The sequence below is a fragment of the Diplotaxodon limnothrissa genome, linkage group LG6, assembly GCF_057381915.1.
Source record: "Diplotaxodon limnothrissa isolate DT_005_m linkage group LG6, D_limnothrissa_male_GT1.1, whole genome shotgun sequence".
NCBI lineage: Eukaryota > Metazoa > Chordata > Actinopteri > Cichliformes > Cichlidae > Diplotaxodon > Diplotaxodon limnothrissa.
Genome location: NC_140601.1, coordinates 26,828,629 through 26,853,777, shown reverse-complemented (window position 1 = coordinate 26,853,777; position 25,149 = coordinate 26,828,629). Strand labels below are relative to the sequence as shown.

General features: G+C 39.0%; 2 protein-coding genes across 2 annotated transcripts; both read right to left on the bottom strand.

Moving 5' to 3' along the window:
* Nucleotides 1-3,564: 3,564 nt before the first annotated feature.
* Nucleotides 3,565-17,089, bottom strand: rnaseh2a (ribonuclease H2, subunit A). Its single transcript, XM_085356036.1, has 9 exons — nucleotides 17,024-17,089; nucleotides 15,399-15,534; nucleotides 14,723-14,794; nucleotides 11,626-11,752; nucleotides 11,453-11,540; nucleotides 10,547-10,684; nucleotides 9,921-10,008; nucleotides 4,124-4,247; nucleotides 3,565-3,812 (listed from the first exon to the last, which is right to left on the bottom strand). The coding sequence occupies exons 2-9, from the start codon at nucleotides 15,523-15,525 to the stop codon at nucleotides 3,650-3,652; spliced, it is 927 nt and encodes a 308-aa protein (XP_085212162.1). The 5' UTR covers nucleotides 15,526-15,534; nucleotides 17,024-17,089; the 3' UTR covers nucleotides 3,565-3,649.
* A 3,763-nt stretch (nucleotides 17,090-20,852) lies between these two features.
* Nucleotides 20,853-24,791, bottom strand: LOC146630696 (transcription factor SOX-10-like). Its single transcript, XM_085354919.1, has 4 exons — nucleotides 24,734-24,791; nucleotides 23,713-24,371; nucleotides 23,053-23,324; nucleotides 20,853-22,813 (listed from the first exon to the last, which is right to left on the bottom strand). The coding sequence occupies exons 2-4, from the start codon at nucleotides 24,147-24,149 to the stop codon at nucleotides 22,026-22,028; spliced, it is 1,497 nt and encodes a 498-aa protein (XP_085211045.1). The 5' UTR covers nucleotides 24,150-24,371; nucleotides 24,734-24,791; the 3' UTR covers nucleotides 20,853-22,025.
* Between the last annotated feature and the right edge of the window lie 358 nt (nucleotides 24,792-25,149).

Below are 25,149 nucleotides of genomic sequence, written 5' to 3'. Positions count from 1 at the left end.
ATAATACATTTGGGCCCAATTATCAGTGTACTGTTTAATGCATACAATGTTGAAAAATAGTTTAAAAATCCCCTCAGAAAAATCTTTCCTGATTTGTTTCAGCAAAAGTCCAGGACAAAATCCACAAAAGTCCTTTCAGCGTCACTGAGTGTAATAAAATGTAAGAGTATTTGCGATATAAATCATATAGAAAACGAAGAAAGATGAAAAATTATGTTGGCTGTGGAGCATTTCATTAACACGCTGGGGTTAAATGAGAACAGATTATTTAAAATGTATCAACATTGAGTGATACTTATAGCTAATATAAAATATATAAAATATTTGGAAAATGTATTTACAGAATGTTAATTATAACTTTTAGGTTGATGTGTGTACGTATCCTGCTCAGTTTCCTAAGCTGATGTACTCTTGCCTGCAAATCAGCCTGGATCTTCCCCTGATCCTTTTCAGTCAACAGCTCAGCTTTCTTAACGAAGGGGGCAGACGTTACGTGGTCGGGAAAAAAAACAAAACACAACAGTCCTCTTTGACGGTCCTCAGTGACTCACAAAATGTTTGTAGGTTCTGGTCTGCTTCACCTCATGTCTTCTTTTCTTTCTTTTTACTTTTTGAATATCGGCCTTACTTTATCAGGTTTAGCTTTTCATATTTATTTCTCTGACTTGAATTAAATATTAAATGTGGAACGTATTTAAAGTTGGATTTAAAAATCAAAAGAAATATTTGGAGGGTAAGGTGGTATAGTTTCTTTTTGTTTTGTCATAAAATGTTAAGCACACCTGTTCAACTGCTCGTAAATGAAAATATCTAAACAGCCAAACACATGGCAGTAACTCACTGGCATGCAGACATGGTCAAAATGATTTGCTTAAGTTCAAACTAAGCATCAGAATGGGAGAAAAAAATTTGATCAAATGTTTCTGAATGTGCATCTGTATTGGTTTTGGTGCCAAATGGGGTGGTATGATTATTTCAAAAACAGTTTATCTACTGGGATTTTGTCCCACAATGATCTCCAGTTTACATGCTATAATCTGAAAAAGAGAGAGGCAGTTCTCTGCCTTGCTGATGTCAGAGATCAGAAAATGGCCAGACTGCCGCAACCTGATAGGCAGGGAACAAAAGCTCAAATAACCACTTGTTACAGCTGAGATCAACAGTAGAGCATCTCTAAATGCAAAACACATCAAACTTCGAATACATGGGCTACAGCAGCAGAAGACCGTACTGTCACTCCCGTCAGCACAGAACGGGACACTTAGACTACAACTCGCAGAGTCTCAATGAAACTGGGCAACAGAAGATTTCGAAACATTCTGCTAGGGCTGATATTCTGCTCCCTTATTGGGGGTTCAGGTTCAAAGTGGTAGTGCAATGGTGTGGGGGATATTTTCTTGCCACACTTTGGGCTCCTAAATGCCAAAAAGGCCACAGCCTGTCTGACTACTATTACTGACAATGTCCATGACCACAGTGCAGCCATCTTCTCATGGCTGTTTCCAGCAGGAAGACACTCCATGTCACAAAGCTCACATCATCTCAAACTGGTTTCCTTAACATCACAATGAGTTCACTGTACTCAACTGAACTTCAGTCACCAGATATCACCTCTGGCATGTTGTGAAACACAAAGATTTGCATCATGAATGAGAAACCAATTGGTAGCAATCACGTAATGCTATCACAATCCATGATACGTTCAGCATCTTGTTCAATCTGTGCCATGAGGAATTAAGGTAGTTCTACCAAGTATACCTAACAAAGTGGCCAATAACTGTATGTTTACAAAGTGCAAGATTGTATTCCATATATAACGCTGCCTATTCACTATGGAACAAAGACAGGATGATCTAATAGAATTACATTGCGCAGTCCTAAGCTGAAATAGATCTGCATTAGTCATATCTACACATGGGCCAACCGCTAACTAATCCCATTGACGCAACAGGACATTGAGCTCCTCAAAGGACTTAAGAGGAGTCTGGGGAAGTTATAAATGACCATAGAAGAAGGATCAAGAAAGGAATCAGCAGCACAGAGTGATTCAGACAGCTCCAGCTGAGGCTACAGCAGCCAACTTGCCTTGGAATTCAGCTTTCTGACATCTGACTACCTTCCACAACCATGGAGCCAGTGGCACAGACAATGACTGCCACGACAGCCTTTGACAGAGAAACTTTCCCCAGGAGAGCTCTGAGAGCAGCCCCCAGAGGAGCCTCATCTCACTTTGTGGGGAGCTCTATCATCATCCTTTCCTCATTTGCCGTCTCCAGCTTAGCTATGAACTGCGGGAAGAGGATCCAGGAGTCCAGAAACAAACCCAACAGCAACTAGCAAGAAATGGATTTCCCTCCATAGCCAACAGCTAGGCTAACCTAGCCAGAATCTATTTTCATATTCATATGACGGGAGCTGGAACTCCTAGCCAGCTGCCTTTCATCATCCTGTAGTAAAATGTGATGCATCATAACGTGTCCTGGAGAAAAGGCCTAGAAGAGGATAAAGCGTGAGACAGATCCGGAAAAAGAATGGCTGCGATTTCTGGAATATAAACATTTGAAGGTCATCTCAAAATTCAGCTGTGCTCTCTAAATGCACATTGTTGTATTGATACAGATTACAGAGTGGGCTTTAAAGAAGAGAAATATATGCAGTAATACCATCAAACCTCATCCTACTTCTACCTCATATCTGTTGCATGTAACACTGAAGACAACAGAAGCTAAACATGATTAAGTTCCAAATATCCACCCCTCGGTTGTGATAAAAATGTACCATTTTATTTTTGAGATGCTTAGCAGAAGTTTTTGTAACATGTTGTTTTATGTTGTTTCTGTTCTTGGCAACCTGTCTGTTAGGACTGATGACTCAAGGAAAACCTGGACTGTCATTTTTATTTAGTCATAATATATCAAAAGATACCGTCTCCCTACAAGAGCTGGATACAGAATCACTCAGTGTATTATCACGTGAAATGCAACGACAACAACTACCAACTGCTGTGAAGTATTTAAAGATTGTATTAAGATACTTAGAACTGTACATTTTTCTTTGAAATTACTAATTTACAGAATTAAAGGCTGTTTTATTGTGACAATATTTATGTTGCTTTTTTGTTAAAATTAAAGACGCTTGTTTTAAGTAGCGCTGTGTTTTATTCTCAACTAAAAGCTACAATCTGAAGAAAACTGTGCAGAGTATGAAGTGTGTTCCAAATCTGCAATGGACCACTTCCATCGGTTTTTACTGAAAGTATACAGAATTAATAAGTTGTTTAGATTTGCGATGAAGCTGAAGATTTCACTGATGTCAGACTTCGATGAATAATTTGTTCTTCTTGTGTTACCAACTCGAATAGTAGTTGCTGCATTCTGTTGATGCTTTTCATTCATTTTACCAATGGAGGGCAGTATTGGCATTACAGACTGCAACGCAATCCAGCAATGAACCCACCTTCGTTCTTGATGTATGGTACAGAATGCAGAACACACTTTAAAACATATTTAAACAACATCTTTATATATAAAAACAGTTACAAACAAGACAAATACAGACAGATGACTGAAGTTTGCATCTGTGTTACAAAAAAAGTCCCACAATGCATTTATGACTTCCAGGATGTATGTGAAGGCCCTCTAACGTGTCTTTAGAGTGTGTTGAGGCTCTTCAGCCTCCGCTCAGTGAAGAAGCGGTGTGCCTGGTGGGTTGCATTTTGGTCGTTACCTCCAGCTGATACACTGAAGTAGGACAACATTGACTTGTTGCTCTGCCTCTGCGCTGCCTTCTCGCCATCCTCTTCATCATCGTCCCTGAGAAAAGATTTACGAGGACAAAGATTGTTTTTTAAACTCAGTGCCAACTACTGGTCTCCTAAGGTCAAGCGATTAGCACAGAGATTAAGTGTAACCTGTGATCTTGCAAGTATTCTTATCTAACAGACACACTGAAAAACAAAGTATTTTGCAAATACACTATGAGAAATTGGTATCAGCCAGATCTGTGCTCACAAATAGCAGAAACAGTATAAGAGCAGAATCACAGAAGGACAGATGCTCCTTTAATTGAGGATTTCATAACCAAAGTAGGACTTTGATCAGAATAGAGTTTGAAGGCTCTTTACCAATGCACATTAACCGCTTTGCTGTCCATTAGGGTTTGGGCAGTGCTCCAGCTAAATCGAACAAACTGAGGGTAGCCAAATACTGGGTCGAGGTACTTCAGCAGCCACGCTTTCGTCTTGGGATCTGGAAACAAAGAAAAGAGTGGGACTCAGTGCTAGTTTTTCTACAAAACTTTTACATGCAAATAAAATTATTTTAGCATAACAGTCTTAAGTAGGCAGCATTAAATTCAACAAGTGAAATGTTATTTCAAACTGTTAATCCCAACAATGTCCGTCGCTAATGAAAACAGTGTCCCTTTGATGTAAATTGTAATGTGATATACTTCCGGTTACTTGTGTAACCCCGGTTCTCAGAATAGCATGAGTGAGATGTCTCACTATGGGATGGGCCTGACTTCATCATCAGATCTTAATCCACCGCTTAAATCATATGGTCGGGATATCTGGATCTGTCCTAAAGTGGTTCACCTTATTTCTTGTGGATAGAGCACTTTTAGTTTCAGTGGGAAACTTCTGGTCAGATATAGCTAAATTTTCACGTGGAGTCCCTCAAGGATCGGTTTTAAGCCCCTTGTTATTTTCATTATATATTCTTCCTTTAGGCCATATAATCAGCGGTTTCAAATTTTTTTCCTACCATCTGTATGCAGACGATATCCAATGATACATCTCCTTTAAACCTTGGGAATTAGACAAATTATCCCTCTAATGGGCTGTCTAAGGAAATTAATGGTTGGATGACAAACAATTTTTTGCAGTTGAACGCAGACAAGACTGAGCATTTAATTCTTGCCCCAGAGAGTATCAAGCCCCAAATTAGTCAAAGTCTGGGTTCTTTCTAATCCTTGATTAAAGCTACTGCTCCGAATCTTGGGATAATTTTTGATCACTCTCTGTCTTTTGACAGAGATCAGATCAAGTCTATGACCTGCTCCTGCTTTTTTCATTTAACCATTTAAGACCTACCATAGAACCAAGTCCGCCAGAGCTTATATCATATTTTTACATGCTGTGGAGCCATTTTTGGGAGCACTTCAAGTTGCTATACATCAATACAACCATTATAGCCCAGATTTTAATAATATGTATTCATTAAGTGCATAGTAATTACATAAATTGCAAAAAAGTGCAATAAACTACAAAAAAATTGAAAATCGTTTTTGCTTTTTTAACATATATTTGTAGTTAGAGAAATTTAAGAGGCTTATCCCTCAAAACTGTAAATACAAAAAAGTTGCACAAAATAGTTTCCCACCACAGGAAATTTATTTTGAGTGTCTTCATAGTTTTATTTTTGAAATACACCAATTTTTATACACTGCAGGAAAAACGAAAATAAATATTATACTGCAAATTTGCAAAAAAGCAGCATATGCATCAAAATAAACTATTTCCAGCAGTGCAATATGAGTCCTAAGCATCCCAGAAACGACACAGAAAGTCATAAAGTCAAAGATAACTTTTAAAAAGACGAGTATAGGCCCTGAGGCCCTGATAGTAAAAAAAGACTACATTTCCGCGAAAATGACGTCACTTCCGGTTTTGGGCAGGTAATGGCGGAAATGCAAAAGTTCGCGCTGACGTCTATTCCAACGTAGGAAGTGTTATGACCAGCTGATTGGATCGGTAAAGCGTGTTTCTGGAATATTATGTTTTTGTTCCTGCAAGCGCTTTTTATGCAGTTTTTGCAAAGCTTTATGTGGAAGGAAACCGTGACCTAGGACAAACTGATGGCATAAGATGTAAGTACAACTCCTCCGGTTTCATATGCAAAAAAATTTTTGCGCTAGCTTACGTGGTTGCAGTGCTACCGGGATTTAAAAATAGTTACGCAAAACAGAGCGTGCCCGCTCCGATCGGCTGTAAAGGGTTAAGAAATATTGCTAAACTTAGGACTATTGTCTCCAAAGGTGAAATGGAGATGCTTGTCCATGCCTTCATCTCCTCCCGGTTAGACTATTGTAACCCACTCTTTTCCTGTCTGTCTAAGGCCTCCTTAAATCACTTTCAAAAATGCTGCAGCACAGTAATAAATTCTCCTATATCACTCCCATGTTAAAATCCTTGCACTAGCACTAACTAGGGCTGGGCCATATTATACCGTTCACGGTAATACCGGTATAATGTTAGGCAACGATAGGAAAATGAAATATCGCGATAGAATATGAGTAAAACGCGCATGCGCAGTGCCTTTGTTTTCATACGCACATGGCCGATTGTTGAGTGAAACAGATGAACCAGAACTGGTTTGTAAAAATGGTGCAACTTCAGTGATGTGGAACTGGTTTGGTGTTTGTCGGCCGTCGTTATTGTCGTATTTGTCGGACTAAGATGCTCTTAAATCTGGGAGTAATCTGGGTCCTAAACTCCGTACGCTTCAGGTCAAACGAACACCGCAGCATCACTGAGAGTTAAAAACTGTCTAAATTCTTTCATCTTTAATAAAACGATCAGCATTGCGGCTTTACCAGGTGTAACTATAAAGTTTAACTTCCAGGCATCCATGAAAACAAAAGTTATTACATTTAACGGAGTTAGAAGTTAGCAGGAAGCTAGCGGAAGTTAGCTCGCTAGTTTCGCTAGTTACCTAAGCATGATATAGCACGTTCTGACTGAGAGATTTCTGAAAAAATTCAAACGTACAGCTCTGCTATCACTTCCAACATAAATGAAGACAGGAAACTAAACAGCAGTGACGTTTGTAGGGTTACTGTAGTTGGGCTAGCTGGTATATAATGATGTGCTACGTGATCGCTAGCGACACAGCTATGTTAGCATAATATAAACAGTGAAGCTGGAGGACGAACGCTAACACTTTTCCACTTATAAAAGTTAACGTGAAGGTTCCTCATAGTTAGAGACAAATGCAAGCGCATGGCAGGATGCTGTAAACGGACCAAACTTCAGTCAGGAGAACAACTGAGATAATCCATCCACAATACGAGGTTAGTCATTAATATACTGCAACAACATGGGAATAGAGCAGCTGCCAGAGAATTCAACATTAATGAACCAATGGTACAGAAGTGGAGGAAGCAAGAAGAATGAGTTTAATAAAGTTTGATTTATCTGACTGCTTTGTTTCGCTTAATGTGCCTTATAATCCCGTGCACCTTATGGTCCGAAAAATACGTACTTACGTTTAATAATACGTTTAATACGTTTAATACGTTTAATGTTACAAAGCACCTCTTTTTAACTTCAGTGGATATTATACATGGTTATGCTCAGGATATGTCAGCCCATTTCTACTGGAAATGCCTTTTGGTTAAACTTTCAGCAAGGAATTTGCATTTGCACTGTTACATTTTTATAAAGCTTTAATGTACATAAAAACCAGCTTCTTGTTTAAGTGAAAATAAATGGAAGGTTGTCTTTTTGCGCTAGTAATGTTGTGGAGTTGTATTTTGTCTCGCATCAACTATATCGTCAGTTATATCGTTATCGCAAATTTTCAAATATATATCGTGATAAATATTTTTGGCCATATCGCCCTGCTCTAGCACTAACTATGTGATATGCTTTTATACTTCCTTAATATTGTTATATTGTTTTGTTCAGTATGCTTTTATATTCCCATGTGAAGCACTTTGCAATAGCTTCTTGTCTTAAAAAAGTGCTATATAAATACATTTTACTTACTACTTAACTTCAGCTCCCAGGATGAAGTTGAGAGTGCTGCCTCTCTCTCTCTCTCTCAGAGAGAGAGAAGGAGCGGTGTCTCGCCCACCCTGCGTGTCCTAAACACTTGTGTTATGGGGACATCTAGTTGCAGAATATGGTTGTAACACCTAGATAACACTAGCACGCGTAGGGTGTCAAGCTTCTTACAGCATCGGCTATAGCAGTGTTTCCCAACCACTGTGCTGCAGCACATAGGTGTGCCGTGGAAGAATATCTGGTTCGACCTGATTAGTACTCTAAGCAACCGGCATGAGTAACGGGCAGAACAATCACATTGTCTTCCACTAGAGGGCAGTACAACTACATGCTTTGATTAAATGAGTTGCTAACTGCCAGGGAAACAGAAGACAACGAAAAAATTACATAATACCGGTAGTCATGCTTTGAGACAATGCAGTGTGTAACAGCAATCGATAAACATTTGAAAAGAAAAAGTAGTCAATTTAACCTGGGTCCTGTTCAGAGCCAGATGAAGGCCCTAACATGCAAAAAAGGTAAACTGGGGACAAACGAGCCCATTCCGCTATACCTGATGCACGGGGAAAAATGATCAATATGTCTTATGTGACATTTTTGTTTGGTGGTGTGCCGTGTGATTTTTATAATATGAAATATGTACTGTGGCTCCAAAAGGTTGGGAAATCCTGGGTTATAGCATGGTTACTGAGGTGGGCAGCAGTGCCCTCTTGAGGCAGCAGTGCCATAGTGTTGTTTATTGACTTTTTGAGCGCTCTAGACAAACCCCAGTGCCACGGATTGGTACCAGTCCGTGAGTCGTTTGGTACCGGGCTGCGAGAGTTGAGGCTCGGGTGTAGAATTTATGGTTTACAGGATTTTTAAAACCGTTAACTCGTTTTCCCTGGGTTTTTTCCCGTGTTGTAGTCGAGTGTCTTATTTTGTTATTTTGAAAGAAATATTTACGCATCACCACAGCGACCAGAGAACATTAAGGGGCAGAGAGGAGGATTTTATTCTTAATGTTGATGACGCATTTAAGGAGGACGCTGCTAATAAAGTTACACAATTACACAGTGAATTTGCGTTAATTATTATATTTACAAAATACCACCGTTTTTGCCTTAGTTGTATCATTTTATTTTGCTGTATTTATCCGCGATACGGTCCGTGAAAATATTGTCTGACATTAGACCAGTCCGTGGCGCAAAAAAGGTTGGGGACCACTGCTCTAGACTGTGCCCTCGGCAGTGAGTCTGGACACGGCGGGGGGACATGTTGAGTGTGCCTGTGGGACTTAGAAGTAGCAACAAGCAACATACTCCGCAGACTTGGTGTGCACTTTTACTCTAGATTTTGTCGCCACAGCTAGCCTAAGCAGGTTGAGATATGCTCCAAAGCGAGAAGAGGTGTTTAAATACAAGTTACATAATACTGTAAGCTCTTTAACAAATTTCCCACGCGTGGGACTAATAAAGGTTATCTTATCTTATTTAAGGGTGGGTGGTTCTGTCCAAAGTGGTAGTGGCAATCACCAGCCAATCAGGATTTGTGGAATGAGATAAAAACTTCTGATGAATGAGCTTCTGGGGGAGACGCATCCCATAGTGAAACAGTGAATACAACCATGTATCTTTTCATAAAAAGTGTCAGCATTAAATATATTGTATAATATATAAAGCTGATGCAGAAATTAATTGTAAAAAACAAACAAAAAAAAAACAAAAAACAAAAAAAACATTTTCCAAAGAAATGTTTGGGTTTTTTTTTATTTTTTTTTAAATGGCACAAAGGCAGTGATATGTAATAATGTAATAAGTCATATTTTTTCCATTGAGGTTAAAGTAATTCTACACTGTTTATGTGCCATGTTTAAGTTCAAATTTTCACTGTGTGGCCCACCCCAGCTTTAACAGCTACACTAAGGTATATTAAGTGCATTTAATTTAAAGTTAACTAGGTTAATATGACTTATCATTTATGGTCAGTGTAAAATGTTTGTACCCACACTCACAGCAACATTTCAGAAGTTTGCTCTACTTTATTGTTCCACAGCACTAACTTTACATACTTTTACTTAAGCAAAACAAACTTTTAGTTTAAAATAAAACATGTTATTGCGGATGGATAATAACATATGTGCATGGTTTCCTACCATTAGGGTACCCTGAGCCATAGTCTGTATCCACCTCTCCCAAGTCCTCTGTAAAGTTCCAGCCTTTCACGACACGATCCCTAGCAACCTGCAAACCAAAAAATAGCACCAGAAAACTCTTTAAGAGCTGAAAATATGAAATATAAAATATGAATATTCTTTAGTAACAGCAACGGTAGGTCAATAATCGCAAAAGGGAAATTGCTCCTTTTGGTCTGCTGTCTACTGCAGTAAACCAGAAACCATTAAGTGGAGAAAAAAAACATCTCAATGTAAAATGCTGAATATTTGAAGAACCAAAACTCTGTTTTCTACACTAAATAATCGCATAAGATATATCACTAAAAAAATACCATAAAAAGTGTGTAATCCTTACACGAATAAGGACATAATTTTGTATTATTGTTCAAATGCTTCTCTTTAGCCTGATAGTAAAGTTGTGCAAAATCCAATGCACAACTGTTTTGCATTTACTACAGCTTGTAAAAACTACTTGTTTCAATACTTCAATGAAATCTCTGAAGGTAGCTTTACACCCTAGAGATAATAAAGTACCAACCAACTCTAATAGCCAAGGAATTTAAAAACAGAAAAGACTTAAATCCAGCTGAGGACTGATCACTAACCTTTGCACAGATACTGGCTGCACTCACAACTGGAAACAGGGAGTCAGCTTTTGGCCTCACAGTCACTTGAATACCCGGAAACCGCTGAGAGAGTTTATGCTCATACTTGTCCGCTGGGCCAACTGTGTCCACATAAATCTGCACAACACAGAGATAGTAAAAGTTAAGACAGAGGCAAATAATACACAATGAAAAAGTCAGGTTGGATCACTCGGAGCTACAACTTAAAACAGTTAAACAAAAAGGATAATTACTACTTCAAATATAATAAAGCTGCGATAAGACAGCGATTTATTATATTTTGGTTTTTATTTGACGATACAGTAGATCAGACCTGGGATGTACGGTTCTAGACCACCTGTAGCGGAGGTCATTGGTGGACTGTTCTGCACTAATATGCCCACTAACATGAGGGGGAAAAAAGAAGCATTGAGGAATGTGTCTATCTCAAGTCAAACAGTAACAAGACAGATAGAATTTGCAGGAAGTATGGAGTTTCCATTGAAAAACAAAGCAGACAACTCTGTTTTCTGATTGAACTTTGTCTCCTTGGCTCCATAATAGCTATAAAGTCTGCAACACATTTTTCGACGTTGGAAAACAAAAAGGTTTGAGGTCAGTGAAAGTTAGGAAACTGCAAGCTTGGATAGGCTGTAATGGAATAAATTGCAGGTGTAATGGCAGGTATTATAACAAAACAAAAAGTCTGACTTTTGAAGCAGATGCAAGATAAAGTGTCTGAATGGTGACAGAGGCTACCACACAGCTGCATGTGGCTCATTCATGGGCAAAGCAGATTTAGCTTTTAGGAACATAGAGGAAATATGACCTATACAGGACATTGCGGACCCTATTAAAAGAATAATGTGCACATATTTAAACATTTCATGTAAACTGTTTACCTACCTCTTTAAGCTGTACTCCACTGTCCAAAGCATACTGTACAAGGTCTATTGCTGTATCGTGTGAAAGGGCGTTGAGGTTGTATTTTGTCCTTGAAGGAAAAATACACATTATGTTAGTCTGCATGAATGATGGTAACAAACCTCCAAGTGCATGGCGCTGTATGCGCAAATTACCTCCGTAACATGCAGGTAGAGATGGTGTTTGGCGACAGAATCTGCAGAGCCCACCCAACATAACTCTTAGCTTCATCCAGTTTTTCAAAAAGATTCTCTCTTTCTGCCTCTGTCAGGGTTTTTGAATCTAAAAGAAAAGCAAATAATCACTGAAGACACAATGACAAATTGTATCTTCAAATGTGGAAAGGAAAACACTGGGGGGCTTTTCATGCTCATTTATTTTCTGGTGACATTTTTAGTTACTGAAACAAAGTAAATAATGATTAGCAAGCTTCATACTTTTTAGGGCTGGGCGATATGGCCTAAAATCCATATTGCGGTATAATTTGAAGCACGTGCGGTAACGATATATATCACGATATATTCTTTTCTTCTGTATAACGTATTTTCCACATTATAAGGCACACTTAAAATCCTTTAATTTTCTCAAAAATCAAGAGTGTGCCTTATGTATAAATTCTGGTTGTGCTTACTGACCTCGAACCGACTTTGGCGTGCAGAAATCTGTTAAAAATGTTTTAGTACAACTTTGGTAAGCCGCACAGCTTGATGGATTGTCAGAGCATTACGGCTGCCGTAGTGAGGAGCTTTGCGGAGTAATTTGGGTCCAAAACTCCGTCCACTTCAGGTCCCAAAGTCAAACGAACACTAGGAGTTAAAAACGGTCTAAATTCTTTCATCTTTAATTAAATCATCAGTGTTGCTGCTTTATCGGGTGTAACAATTAAGTTTTACATCCATGAAAACAGAATTTATTAAATTTAACGGAGTTAGAAGTTAACAGGAAGTTAACTCGCTAGTTTCCACCTAAACATGACATACCATGTTCTTACTGAGAGATTTTTGAAACTAATTAAAACATACAGCTCTGCTACCACTTCCAACATAAATGAAGACAGGAAACTAAACAGCAGTGGCGTTTGCAGGGTTACTGAAGTTGGACTACCTGGTATATAATGTTGTGCTATGTGACTGCTAGCGACACAGCTATGTTAGCATAACATTAGCTAGGGCTGCTCAATTAATCGAATTTTAATCACGATTACAATCTGGGCTTTCAACGATCATTAAAAATGACTGAGCCAATTATTAGCCCCTCCCTCGTGCTTTACTCTCGCGCTGCTCCGTGTGGCAAATCGAGCGCACCTCTCTGCATTTCGAACATGCATCACAACAATTAAGAGGACCCAAGGGAAGCTCGGAAAGCTAAGCAGAAGTTATTTGGAGAGGAGAGTGACTGCCGTTGGTTGAAAAGAGAGGTAAAAAAAACCTTCAGTGGTGTGGAAACATTATGGGTTTGCGGAGTCAGACGTGGATCAAGTAGACATAGTGTGTAAACTTTGCTATGGTGTCATAGCTGCACCACAGAGCAACACTGCAAAGTTCACTAAACATAGATGTTTACATTTTTCATTTATTTTTTATATTGCAAACATTTGCACTGTTATCAGTATTTGCACACTATTTTATATTATTTTTTAAAGTCATTATTCAACACATTGTTATTGTTAACCCTTTAAATCCCTGTAGAACCAGAACCGCGTAAGCTAGCGCAATAGTTTGTTTTGTATATGAAACCGGAGGAGTTGTACTTACATCTTATGCCATCAGCTTGTCCTCGGTCACGGTTTCTTTCCACATACAGCTTTGCAAAAATTGCATAAAAAGCCTTGCAGGAATAAAAACATAATATTCCAGAAACACGCTTTGCCGATCCGATCAGCTGTTCGTAACACTTCCCACAATGAAAAAGACGTCAACGCGAACTATCGCATGTCCGCCATTTCCTGTCCGAAACCGGAAGTGACGTCATTTTTACGGAAAATTTAGTTTTTTACTTGTAGGCCTTAAAAGCCTATACTGGTGTTTTTATAAGTCATGTTTGACTTTTCTGAATAGTTGCTGGGATGCTTAGAACTCAAATTGCACTGCTGGAAATAGTTTATTTTGATGCAACTGCTGTTTTCTTTGCAAATTTGCATCATAGGATTGTTTTTTGTTTTTCCTGCAGTATATAAAAATTGCTGTATCTCCAAAATAAAACTATGAAGACACTCAAAATAAATTTCCTGTGGTGGGAAACTATCTTTTGCAACTTTTTTGTATTTAAAGTTTTGAGGGATAAGCCTCTTAAATTTCCCCAAGTAGAAATATATGTAAAAAAAACAAAAACGATTTTCAATTTTTTTGTAGTTTATTGCACTTTTTTGTAATTAAAGTAGTTAATATGGACTTAATGCATACATATTATTAAAATATGGGCTATAACAGTTGTATTGATGTATAGCAACTTGAAATGCTCCCAAAAATGGCACTGCAGCATGTAAAAAAATAATAATATAAGCTCTGGCCGACTTGGTTCTATGGTAGGTCTTAAAGGGTTAAATAAATATCGTCAAATAATCGAGATTTCAATTTCAGTGAAAATAATCGTGATTATCATTTTTGCCATAATCGAGCAGCCCTAACATTAGCACAGTGAAGCTGGAGGATGAACACCAACTTTTTCCACTCAATAAAAGTTAACGTGAGGGATTCTGGTGGTCAGGGACAAATGCAATCGCATAGCAGGATGCTATACACGGAGCAAACTTCAGTCAGGAGAACAACTGAGATTATTAATCCACAATACGAGGTTAGTTATTAATATACTGCAACAATATGGGAATAGAGCAGCTGCGAGAGAATTCAACATTAATGAATCAATGTTACGGAAATGGAGGAAGCGCAGTTTTTGGCTTTCCCCATATTTCAAAAGTGCTTCATCTCTTTGCTATGACTGTCGCCCGCCATAATTTGCAGATGATAATGGTTTTAGCCGCTGCGATGCTTTCGACCAAAACAGGGGCAGCTTGATGACATCATCAACATGCGCTATCGCGGTAGAGCAGTATAGTCAAAATCTCTATCGTTGGCCAAATTTATATCGTTTCTATCATATATCGTTTATATCGCCCACCCCTACTACTTTTCTTTCTTTTTTTGTTTAATTGTACAGGAGGACAGCAGTGACAATGAGTTTAAAGCATTATATTCAGAAAGACTGCTGCATTTTTCTCCGTTTAAATACAGCAATACAAGCAAACTGGTTTACCTGCTACTTTCAAGTCCTTCAGCTCCTCCTTTCTGGAAAGTGGACAGAAACATATCCCATACACCATCGGCCCTGCATCACAAGTAACATCAAAACTGTTAGATTTCTCTACTAAATGTACATACTAATTCACCCAAAACTCAAATGGCAAATAACAGGAAGACAACAAACATCAATATCAGCTCATAGCTACATGGTTGGCTCCTATCAACAAATAACATGGCATTTACCAAAGATTAAGTAACTATCTTGTGTCAAATATTTCCACTGCCTTAATGTTTAAGGACAGTGAGATGATCAGAAAATCTGTTGGTTTTTAACCATTAAAATGTTCTCGTTTTTCTAGCAAAGAAGGGATATTAGAAACAAAAGCATTGGACAAACTGTTCTTTAACACTGGTATTAGACCAGAATTTCACATTCTGTGTATCCAGACCAGTAAACAAAATTATTAAATTTTAAAATAAGTTGTAGGATAAAATTTCTAAACATTTTATGAAGGTTTTTAATTAATGTTCAATTAAAGGCAAAAATTTGCCAAATTTGGCAAACATTTAATTTAGTTAAGTGCAATTTTAACACTATGTTTCAACATAACTTTACATACCTTGCACTCTGTGTTTCAAATATAGAAGAACCTCGAGTGGTTAGCTTAGAGTAAGTAAAAGTCACGTACCCAGCACAGGCCCCCTGCCAGCCTCATCAATGCCAAGACAGCAATCCTCCGTTTTGCAGACTTCAGGGATCTCAGAAACCAGCCGGCAGCTGACGGAGTTGTCATCTTCAAAGGGGCTGAGGTCCATGACTGATGGCTGAAAGAACATGCAACATTAAATTACATTTAAAGTTGACTTTTGTCTCAGTGAGCCACAAAGTAAGGCGTGTATTTATTATTTTACTTACTTTAAACTTCTGTAAGAGATGCCCCTGATAAATACCCTCCAAACTTTAATTAAAAAGACTAAAACCAAATAATTAAATAAATATAAGGATCAAACCCACTACAAAAATAACTGAAGCCTAACTGAAGAGAAAACAAATACTGAAAACTAAAGGAAAAAAATTAATCAGAAAATGTAAAACTTTTTTAAATTAATTTTTTTGAACTCAGAAAAACTGCAACAACACACTTAATACATTTTGCTGAAGAAGCGGCATCATTTAATGCCCTGTTTAGCATCTAAATCAGGTGTGTCAGGGCACACAGTGGGGTGTTAATGTTTCGACAGCATTGACTGACCATACATTTGTGCAAACTTAAATAAAGTGTGCAAAAAAACAAAAACAAAAAAAACACGCTTTAGGATCAGGTTAAAAGTTGCAGTGTGTAAAATATCACTGCTAGAAAGACTGCAGTAAACTGAATTTTGTTTTCTTACTCCTCCCTTTTCAAGTCGATATCCTAACTATGGTGGCTGTTGAAGGACAAACAAGTTTTAGTCAGCCAAGAGAAACCAAAAACATTAAATTTAGACTGTAACCCACAAGGGCTGCAGCTGGCTGGCAGGTTTCTACTACTGTTTAAAAAAAATAAAAAATAAAGAGAAAAAGATTTCCACACACTATATTTATGAATATTTTAATATCAATATTTAGCAACAAATCAGGAAAAAACAAAGAAACTGATATGTAAGGTGGGTAAGAAAAACAATGAAATACACAACATTGTTTTTCTTACCTACCTTACAGGAGGAGAAAAAAAGCTCTACCCAGACTGAGCTCCTGACAGGAGAGCAAATGATGATGTGTGAATCTGTGGGTGTGTGTCGGGAGCTTAAAGGGACTTTATGAAGGGAGATGTAAGATCCCACTGTGCGATGGTACTCTAAAAGTCAAATGACAGCAATGTGAGATCCAGCTCTGACTCATTAAGTTATACACATTCAGACACAATGAAACACACACAGACCTACAATCGGACATGGAATAACCACACACAGTTATTCCGTTGTTGGATTACATGATTGTATGACAATTAACTTAAAGAAATTGCTCCTACATTTATTGCATACACAGAGAAAATCGCCACATTTCGGATCCTTACAACTTTAGAGAACGGATATTTTATACGAGGATTTTATCAACGGAAAAGGTGCATTTCAGAAGAAATATGAAATGCTCTGTTATTATCCGTGTGGCTGCTGTGAGCTTAAACGTTAGCTAAATGCTACGCGCCACTCAAACGGACAGTTTTAACCAGCTCGCCCTGGAGATTTGTGCTTAAGTCATTAGTTTAGGCTGCTGGGAGAAAATGCCAAAGTAGCACACATCGTCATAAACGCAAGCAAAGTTTATGCTGACCTGCTCAGATGATGAAAACACCCCAAACTTCACCTGACGAGTACTTCTGTGTGCACCGTGCAGCAGATTTGGCGCCCCTGGATTGACGTCATCATCGGTTCTTCTTCTCTTGTGTTTGATGGCAGTTCTAATTCTCTAGAGTTGTATTACTGCCACCCCCAGTTTTTTAGTCAATGATTTCAGTCTTTTCTTCCCCCGTACCGATTCCCTTTAGAGGGCCGCAAGTTCCAAAATTAGTTAAATAAATACATTATTAAATAATCAAATAAAAGTTTAATTAATTAATTAAATAATATTAAATTATAAATAAGTAATGTATCAAATGTTTTAAATGAATTGGACAGCTATTTAATACAATAATTATATATTCATTAATTCATTAATTATTCCCTTAATTAATTAATCAATAAAAAAATAATAAATTGTTTAATTATGTATTTATTTCCTTTGTTTTGGGACTTGTAGTCCCCCATAAGTCCCTACACTGAAGTTTTTTAACTCTCTGTCACCGTCAGGAAAACTCTAATAATCTTTATTCTTGCATCATTCCAGCACAAAGTCGAAACATGCTGTTTCTCTTTCTGAGCCAGTAACCCTATAATATTCCCTATAATGAAAATTTGTATAAACTAGTGTACTATTCTTTGAGTCAGAATGAACATTCCTGTCACAAAGTAGAAGCGCCAATCAGGTTTTGGAAAACTGAATTGTACGTATCCTTTATTTATCCAGATACTAAGGTCTCATTGACTTTAGAGATGCCTTTTTAAAGAGAGATCTGGCCTAGAGGACATCAGAAATTGCAGCTAAACATGTTAAGAGGCTAAAAAGGACTTGACTGATTACAACAAGTACAATGATGCAGAGTCCTAAAGACACTTGCAAAACAGATCATTTCATTTACTATACAGGCCCATTAATATAGTTGCTTTCAACAACCCACTAATTGAGTTTATTTCCTCTACTAAATCTGCACAGCTTTAATTTTAACCCTAGCCAATCCTTGCACATACATAACTTTTTTCTGCAGGGGATGAGGATGTACTCTTCTGTTTCTGTAATAGCCATGAAATATGATCCGTTTAAGCTGCTGTGACCAGTTCTTATCTGCTCTTTATATTATTTTCAGTCTTGTGTCTTGCTTCTTGCCTCCTCTACTTTATTTTCTGTCTCATGCAAATGTCTCTTATTGAGCTTTCCCAGCTCTTTAGCCATTTTTAAAAGTATTGACCAAACTATGATATTCCTCTTTGATTTGACTGAAAAGTTGGCATCAGCTAATGAGCAATTCATAATGGGACCATGATGATTTCTTTTTGCTGTTTTAGTTGTTAAGTATTCTGACACTCAGTCATTATTCAAGGTGACAAACTACCTCACATTTTGATTTGCAAATGTCAGCATACACGAATCTCACAAATGTGGTTAAAAAATAAATGTTTTGGTCTGTGCCTGGACCGATACTGTAACTCAAACATGATTATGAGACAAAACAGCAGCTGAAATCATATTTCACATGTTTAAAAGAGCTTAAAATTTAAAAGCTTATTTAAGTGAATAAATTTAGCTGAATTGTTTGTGTGGATGTATACAGCAGCTCTGCCTCTCAGCATTACAAATATAGCTGTGATTTGTTCACCCTGTTACATATGAGAATATTCCTTTCTATTATTTTCTCTTCCCAATGTTCTTCTGAATCCCGTCTGACAGCTGGAAACACTAACTGCTGCTTCTGTTGCCTGTTTCTGCACTGAGGTCTTCTTCTTCTTCCTCCCCTCTTTTTATGGCATCAGCAAACTGTATCGAAACTGTAACCGCCACTGTTTGTTGAGGAGTGATACTGCACCAGCTTCTTCTCTTTAATCAGCATTTGGGCTGCTGTCTGACCCAAAAATGTTATAACTGACAAGCTGGAGTCTTGTGAAAAACTATGTACACTCCATAGTTTTTGTATAACAACCTTTATCAGCAGTAACTATCTGTTTTTTTTCTGCAGTAAGTATCTGTTTTTTGTGTCAGTCGCTCACATTTGTGAAGGAATCTCTGCCTACTTTTCTTTGAGGTTTGCATGCATGCCGCAGCATTCAATCAGGTTTTGACTAGGACCCTGCAACACTTTGAGTCTTTTCTTTAGCTTTATCTCTTGGGCAGATTGTGCCAAATTTAATTCTAGAATACTTTCACTCAGTGACTGCAAGGTGCCAAGGACCCGTGTCGTGCATTAAAGTCAAACACCCCCATTTTGGTCTCAACTATCCAAAGGACATTTTTCCAGAAGTCTTGTGGTTTTTTTCAGACACAATTGTGCAAATGTAAGCAATGAATTCCCACTTATGACTCTTTGAGGAATTTGTAGCATGTGCATTTAGATAATCATGTGTGCTCCTGTCTAACACCAGTGTCTGTGCTGTGAGTTGCTGTAGCAACGTTACGATCACCCAAATAACATAATATGAATTACTTGAGCTTGGTTTGGCTGATTTCTAATTTAGCCTTGAAAATGGATGAAAGCAGATAAGTAATATAATAGTATTACATTATAATACTATTTGGGATTATTTGTACTGATGAAGTATAAAAAACTAAATCTTTGAAATGAAAGTATTTCTAAGTATGGTCTTATGTGAGTTTATTTGGACTCTATATGAGTTTATGTAGCATAACACAATAAACTCACCAATATTTAACAAAGTATGAAATGCTTTATTGAATAAAATGATGTAAAGGTGCAGAAAAGCAAAAATGCAATGTTTTCATGTGAATATCTATATCTACTCATGAAACTTGCTCAGAATCTTTTTACATTCTTAAAAAAGGTTTGGGTTTTTTTTAGCGCACTCCTTCACATGCCCCCTTTTAAAAGCCATTCAAGGTTTGTTTTTCAGTTTTGTCATGGCCTGGAGGTAGGCAAAAAGCTGGAGCCATGGCTGCTTATCTGTTTTTTTCTCATCTTGCCCACAACATGATTTTAAGAGTGTTTATTCTCCGACTGGTAGGATTAATTTAAGATGCCACAATTTAAGATTAATCTAAGATGCCTTTGTGTAATGTAACAACTTCCCTTGGGCTTGGGCTGCTCTTTTCATTTAAAACTCCCACTTCCTTATTTTGGCGCATGTCTGCATCGCCCCCAATGCGGAGAGAGCAATGAACTTGACCTTTGAATTTTGCGTGCCATCTGAATGAGTTTAAACTGCAGCTGAGTGTGGAGGCAGGGAGGGAGCCTCAGGTGGAGAGGAGAGGGTAGAGTGAAAGGAAGGCCATGTACAAAAGTCCGAGTGTACGCTGGTTACTGAGCTGAAATTGGCCTTGCCTCTGACTCTTTACACCCACCCCTTCTCTCTTTCTGTCCCTTGCTTTCGTTGAATGGCTCTCTTTGTCTTTCTCAGTAACACGCAGTCCCCAGCCGATTAAATGTGGGGGAATTAGTAGTCAATTTTAGCCTACCACACACACAAACACACTAAACAGCTTATGGTGGTGGGGCTCTGGTTGTGTTGTTATTACAGTTCACACGTCAGCTGCGTGTTTTTAATTAATTTCTAGTTTTTTTCACCCTTCACTTGCTAACTGCTTCATATGTTATTCCTGAACACCTACCACTGCATTAAATCACTCTCACACAGGACTTTCTTTTTTATAAATAAATTGATTTAATAGATGACAACAATAATATTTCAACATTGCTTTTCTGGTAAGGAAGCAAAATACTCAAGTGAATGTATAGCAAACACTTTACAAAACTATCCAGAATTATACAAAATGGAAGAAACAAAGGTGTGACACGATGCATTATTACTTACATAAAAATATCAACTATGTGAGAAAAGGGTCAGTATAAAATGATAAAGTATGTGTCACGTAATAAAGATGAAGCTGTGGTAATGACCATTATTCACATTGGTAAAAGGGGGGAGAGGGCGCAACATAGGAAGAAAGTGTAAAAACAAAAGCGTGGCTTTGGCCCACATGTGGAGCAGAACGGCCGTACATGTGATTCTAATCCTTAAGCAGGACCCAAGCTGGCCAATTATCTTGAGAGATTTGGTTGAGACTTTGCACTTATAGATTTGAACTCTGTTAAAGGTGGATCAGGAATCTTTTAGGCACTTAGCAATCAAAAAGAAAAGTGGAAATTTGCTTTAGTCACCCATGTATCCAGTCATATTTCTCCTTTGCTGTTGGCACAAAACAAACAGAGCTGAGGTAAGTGTCCGAGACTGAGCAACAAGTCGAAATGCATCTTTTAGAGCTCTCTTTCCCTCTCTTTTTCCTATTTTTCCCCTTAAATGCTTCATTGATCACTTCAGCAAAGTTAATATGAAGGCAGGACAGTGATACAGTGAGACTGCGCTATCTACAGAGAAAGAAAAGTTGCAGCTATCCTTTTCCGGCCATGAAAAAACAACCCCAGGGATCATTGAAAGATGTCTTTTTTTTTACCCCCCAAAAGCAGTGGTGCAGATGTTGATGTGTAATATCAAATCAAACACAATAAAGTTACACCCTAGGATATCCACAATGACAATAAACTTACTACTCATATAAAATAACACAAAGACATCACAAACAACCTTTAGTTTGGTTAATAAATTCTGATTATGTCAGTCTAAACCCAGCACTTCTGGGTCAAATCGGAGTCACTCATCAATCCATTTGTCCACTTTCAACGTCTCGTTCACTTGTCTATCTTTACACCCTTTCCTGTATGTCCCAACATACGAAATTTTTGATGGCACATGTTTGTTAAGTTTTCTTCTGCTTTTGATTGGCGGGTGACCCAGGAATCACACTCTATACTGTGTGGGTATTTTTTTTTTAACTGTTTAAGGCCCCATGGATGCACATTGCATTAAACTGACTAAAAAAGTAAAAACTTCTAATATAACATCGATATGGCACGGGCATACACACACACACGCGCGCTCACACTCACATTATTTGCACACACACAGATCCACTCACACACTTCCCATATTTCCTTCTGCTCAGCTGGTCTCCCTCAAGGTCTTGTGAGTGTGGTGTAAACAGGCTGCTCCCAGTGAGTGGGGCTGTGAGAGGGTGCCACGCTGGAGGGGTCTCCTATGGTAGTGTACAGAGGCCTCTGTGTAGGGCCCATGTAGGAGAAGGCTGAGTACAGCCCAGGGGCTTGGCTGGAGTGGGCATAGTATGCCCCGGGGGCCTGGTGGTCTCCGTACTCAAACTGAGCTCTGGAGGCCAACGATGGAAATGCAGAGCCATAGTGAGGCAGGCTGAGTGGGGTGTAGGTGACATGGGTGCCTGAGGAGGGAGAGGATGAGGCTTCGGCGTAGTGTGTACCAGAGACAGATTCACTTTTGATCTGAGCCTTGGATGGGTCGGAGGAAGACGGGGAGGCCTGAGGCTGTTGTTGCTGTTTGGACAGCCAGGCGGAGTGCCCGCTTGCAGCAGCCAGGGCGTAGGCGTAAGATGAGGCCGAGGATCCAGCTGCAGGAGCCCCAGTCGCGCTCTGAGGGTGACCATTTGGAGGGAGGTACTGGTCAAACTCGTTCACGTCAAATGGCTCGATGTTGGACATCACCTCATGGCTGATCTCGCCGATGTCCATGGTGCCAAAATCGATGTGGGGTTTAGCACTTGAAGATGAGGGACCACCGGAAGACCCTTCAGCTCCAACCCCAAGGGCTCCCCTGGGCCCCCCTGATCCTCCAGGCGCTCCTGCTCCCCCCTCCCTCTTGGCATCTGACAGTTTCCCAGACTGGAGCTCTGTCTTTGGGGTGGTAGGTGGAGTTGGCGGGCTGTGACCCTGACCTAAAAGAGAAAGAAGGAGCAACATGATAAGGTGAACTTTGACATCAGATACAAAAAGGCTTTTGTTTGTTTTGTTTGTTTTGTTTGTTTTACCTAACTTAAGTTATATTTTGAAATTACAGCATAAATTAATAAGTTTCGAGATTTTTGATTTAAGTTTTGAAATTTTGGATCAGGTCTCTCGCAACGTGAAAATAATAATATCATTAAGACATCCATAGAAACGGGAAGACACCTACCAGCAGGATGGTGGTGATGATGGTGGTGGTGGTGCAGGTCACCCAGTGGAGACCCAGCCCCGCCATTGTGCTCAAGATGCACAGTCTTGTAGTGTGACTGGGAGTGGCTGGCCTCCCCTTCCCCCTGGCTATCTGACTCATTAGAAGGCATCAGTTTGCCATTTTTGCGTCTCCGGGGCTGGTACTTGTACTCCGGGTAGTCCTTCTTGTGCTGTTTTCTCAGCCTCTCTGCCTCCTCGATGAATGGCCTCTTGTCGGACTCATTCAGTAGCCTAGGGGGCAGAAAAACAAGGACTAGTCTTATATTGCTTCCAAGTTCATTTTGAAAATATTTTTATTAAAATATGTCTGAAGATCATAAATATCTCCTGCTTTCCGAATCATGCGTAATGCATAAATATCTTTTTTTCTTTACTTCTTTGGGTTAAAATCTGTTTGTTTACTTTTAAAATTCTCTCTGTAAAGGAGAACAACAGAAAAACACCAAGTTTTTATTTCTATCCGATTTAATACCAAACAACCACAAACTGAAGCGCAAACATTTTACGCTTAAATTCAGCACCGGTACATCCTTTACGCACAAGAAATGTGCCGCTTGTATGGCCACACTGTTCCTTTTTTTTTTTTTTTTTTTTTTTTTTTTTTTTTTTAAATACAAACCTCCACAGTTTGCCCAGTGTCTTGCTGAGCTCTGCGTTGTGCAGGTGGGGGTACTGGTCCGCAAGTTTCCTCCTCGCCGCTTGCGCCCACACCATGAAGGCGTTCATTGGCCTTTTGACGTGGGGTTTAGCTTTGTTTCCGTTGTTTACGCGCACCGGCATTGGCACAAGTGTCCAGTCATACCCGTCCAGCACCTGACTGACCGCCTCCCTTATGCCGATCGGGAAACGATCGTCCTCTTCCTCTTCCTTGGCTCTGGGTCTGCCTCCATCATCACTGCTGCCGTCCACACAGAGCGCGGTCAGCTGCTGCTGCCCCGTCAGAGGTGAGTCCTGGCCGGGCGTGGCTCCAGGTTGAGTCGGTGACAGTGAGTGACCATCGTCTGACCCTGCGGGACTCAGCTCCGCCTCGGACAGGCTGTGCTCCTCGCCGGACATTTTTCCTTTTCAATTTCGTTAAATTATAGGACAATCCTCAAATGAAAACTTTGCCACAGAACTAACTTCTCGGAGTAATTAAATGGGTTCAAGTAAATGTCCGTGGTGTCAAGGATCCCAGTTATTGTTGACTCTTCTAAGGCAAAGACATACTGCTGCGTAAAAGTCTCCAAATGCTTTCCACCTTCAGCTGGAAATCCTTTACAGCAACAGTGGCTAAATCTAAAAACCACACAGACACAAATTTGTTACAATTATCATTTTAATTTTGGTCCGAAACAAAAGAACCGTGATTTATTTAAAGATAAACACGTTAAGTTACTTAACGGGACTAAATGTGATAAGAAAGCGATTGAAACTGAATTTCTTTTCGATAATGTCACATTCCGGAAAATAAAATTCCGCCGGTAAAATATACACATATTGTTATTATCATTATTATTATTATTATCATAATTATTATTAATCCAACTTAGTCCATACAACGTTTAATAAAACATAATAATTACGCGTTTGGCAAAAATATTAATATCAAACATTCACTTTTATGTATAAACTCTCATTTTTTAAATTACATAACTTACCAATTTAGATGTCCAGTGGTTCAGCATGGAAGTGTGTGTGGCTGACTGTAGAGCCGATGAATGGCTGCTCTGTGTGGCAACACCGGAGCTTAAAGAGCGCCTTGTGAGAGGGACAGGGAGAAAAAAAAGTGATTGAAAGTGGAAAACATTCCCAGAGAGGCAGCATTCCAGCACAACCAGCCCCGCCCTCCCAATAAGACTCTGCTCTGATTGGTCCTCTAATTATCCCGCTGCTCTCCGATTGGGCGGAAGCCACGTAGCGTTAATGGCCGTCTGTCCATCACTGCAAGGTTTCCAACGGAGAAGAGGTGAGATTTTTACCTTGGAGAGGCTTAAATGACTGTACAGTGCGCCCATTTACAGGCAGGAGAAGGCCAGCTTTGTTGGACGTGTTGACATGTTATATCAAACAAATA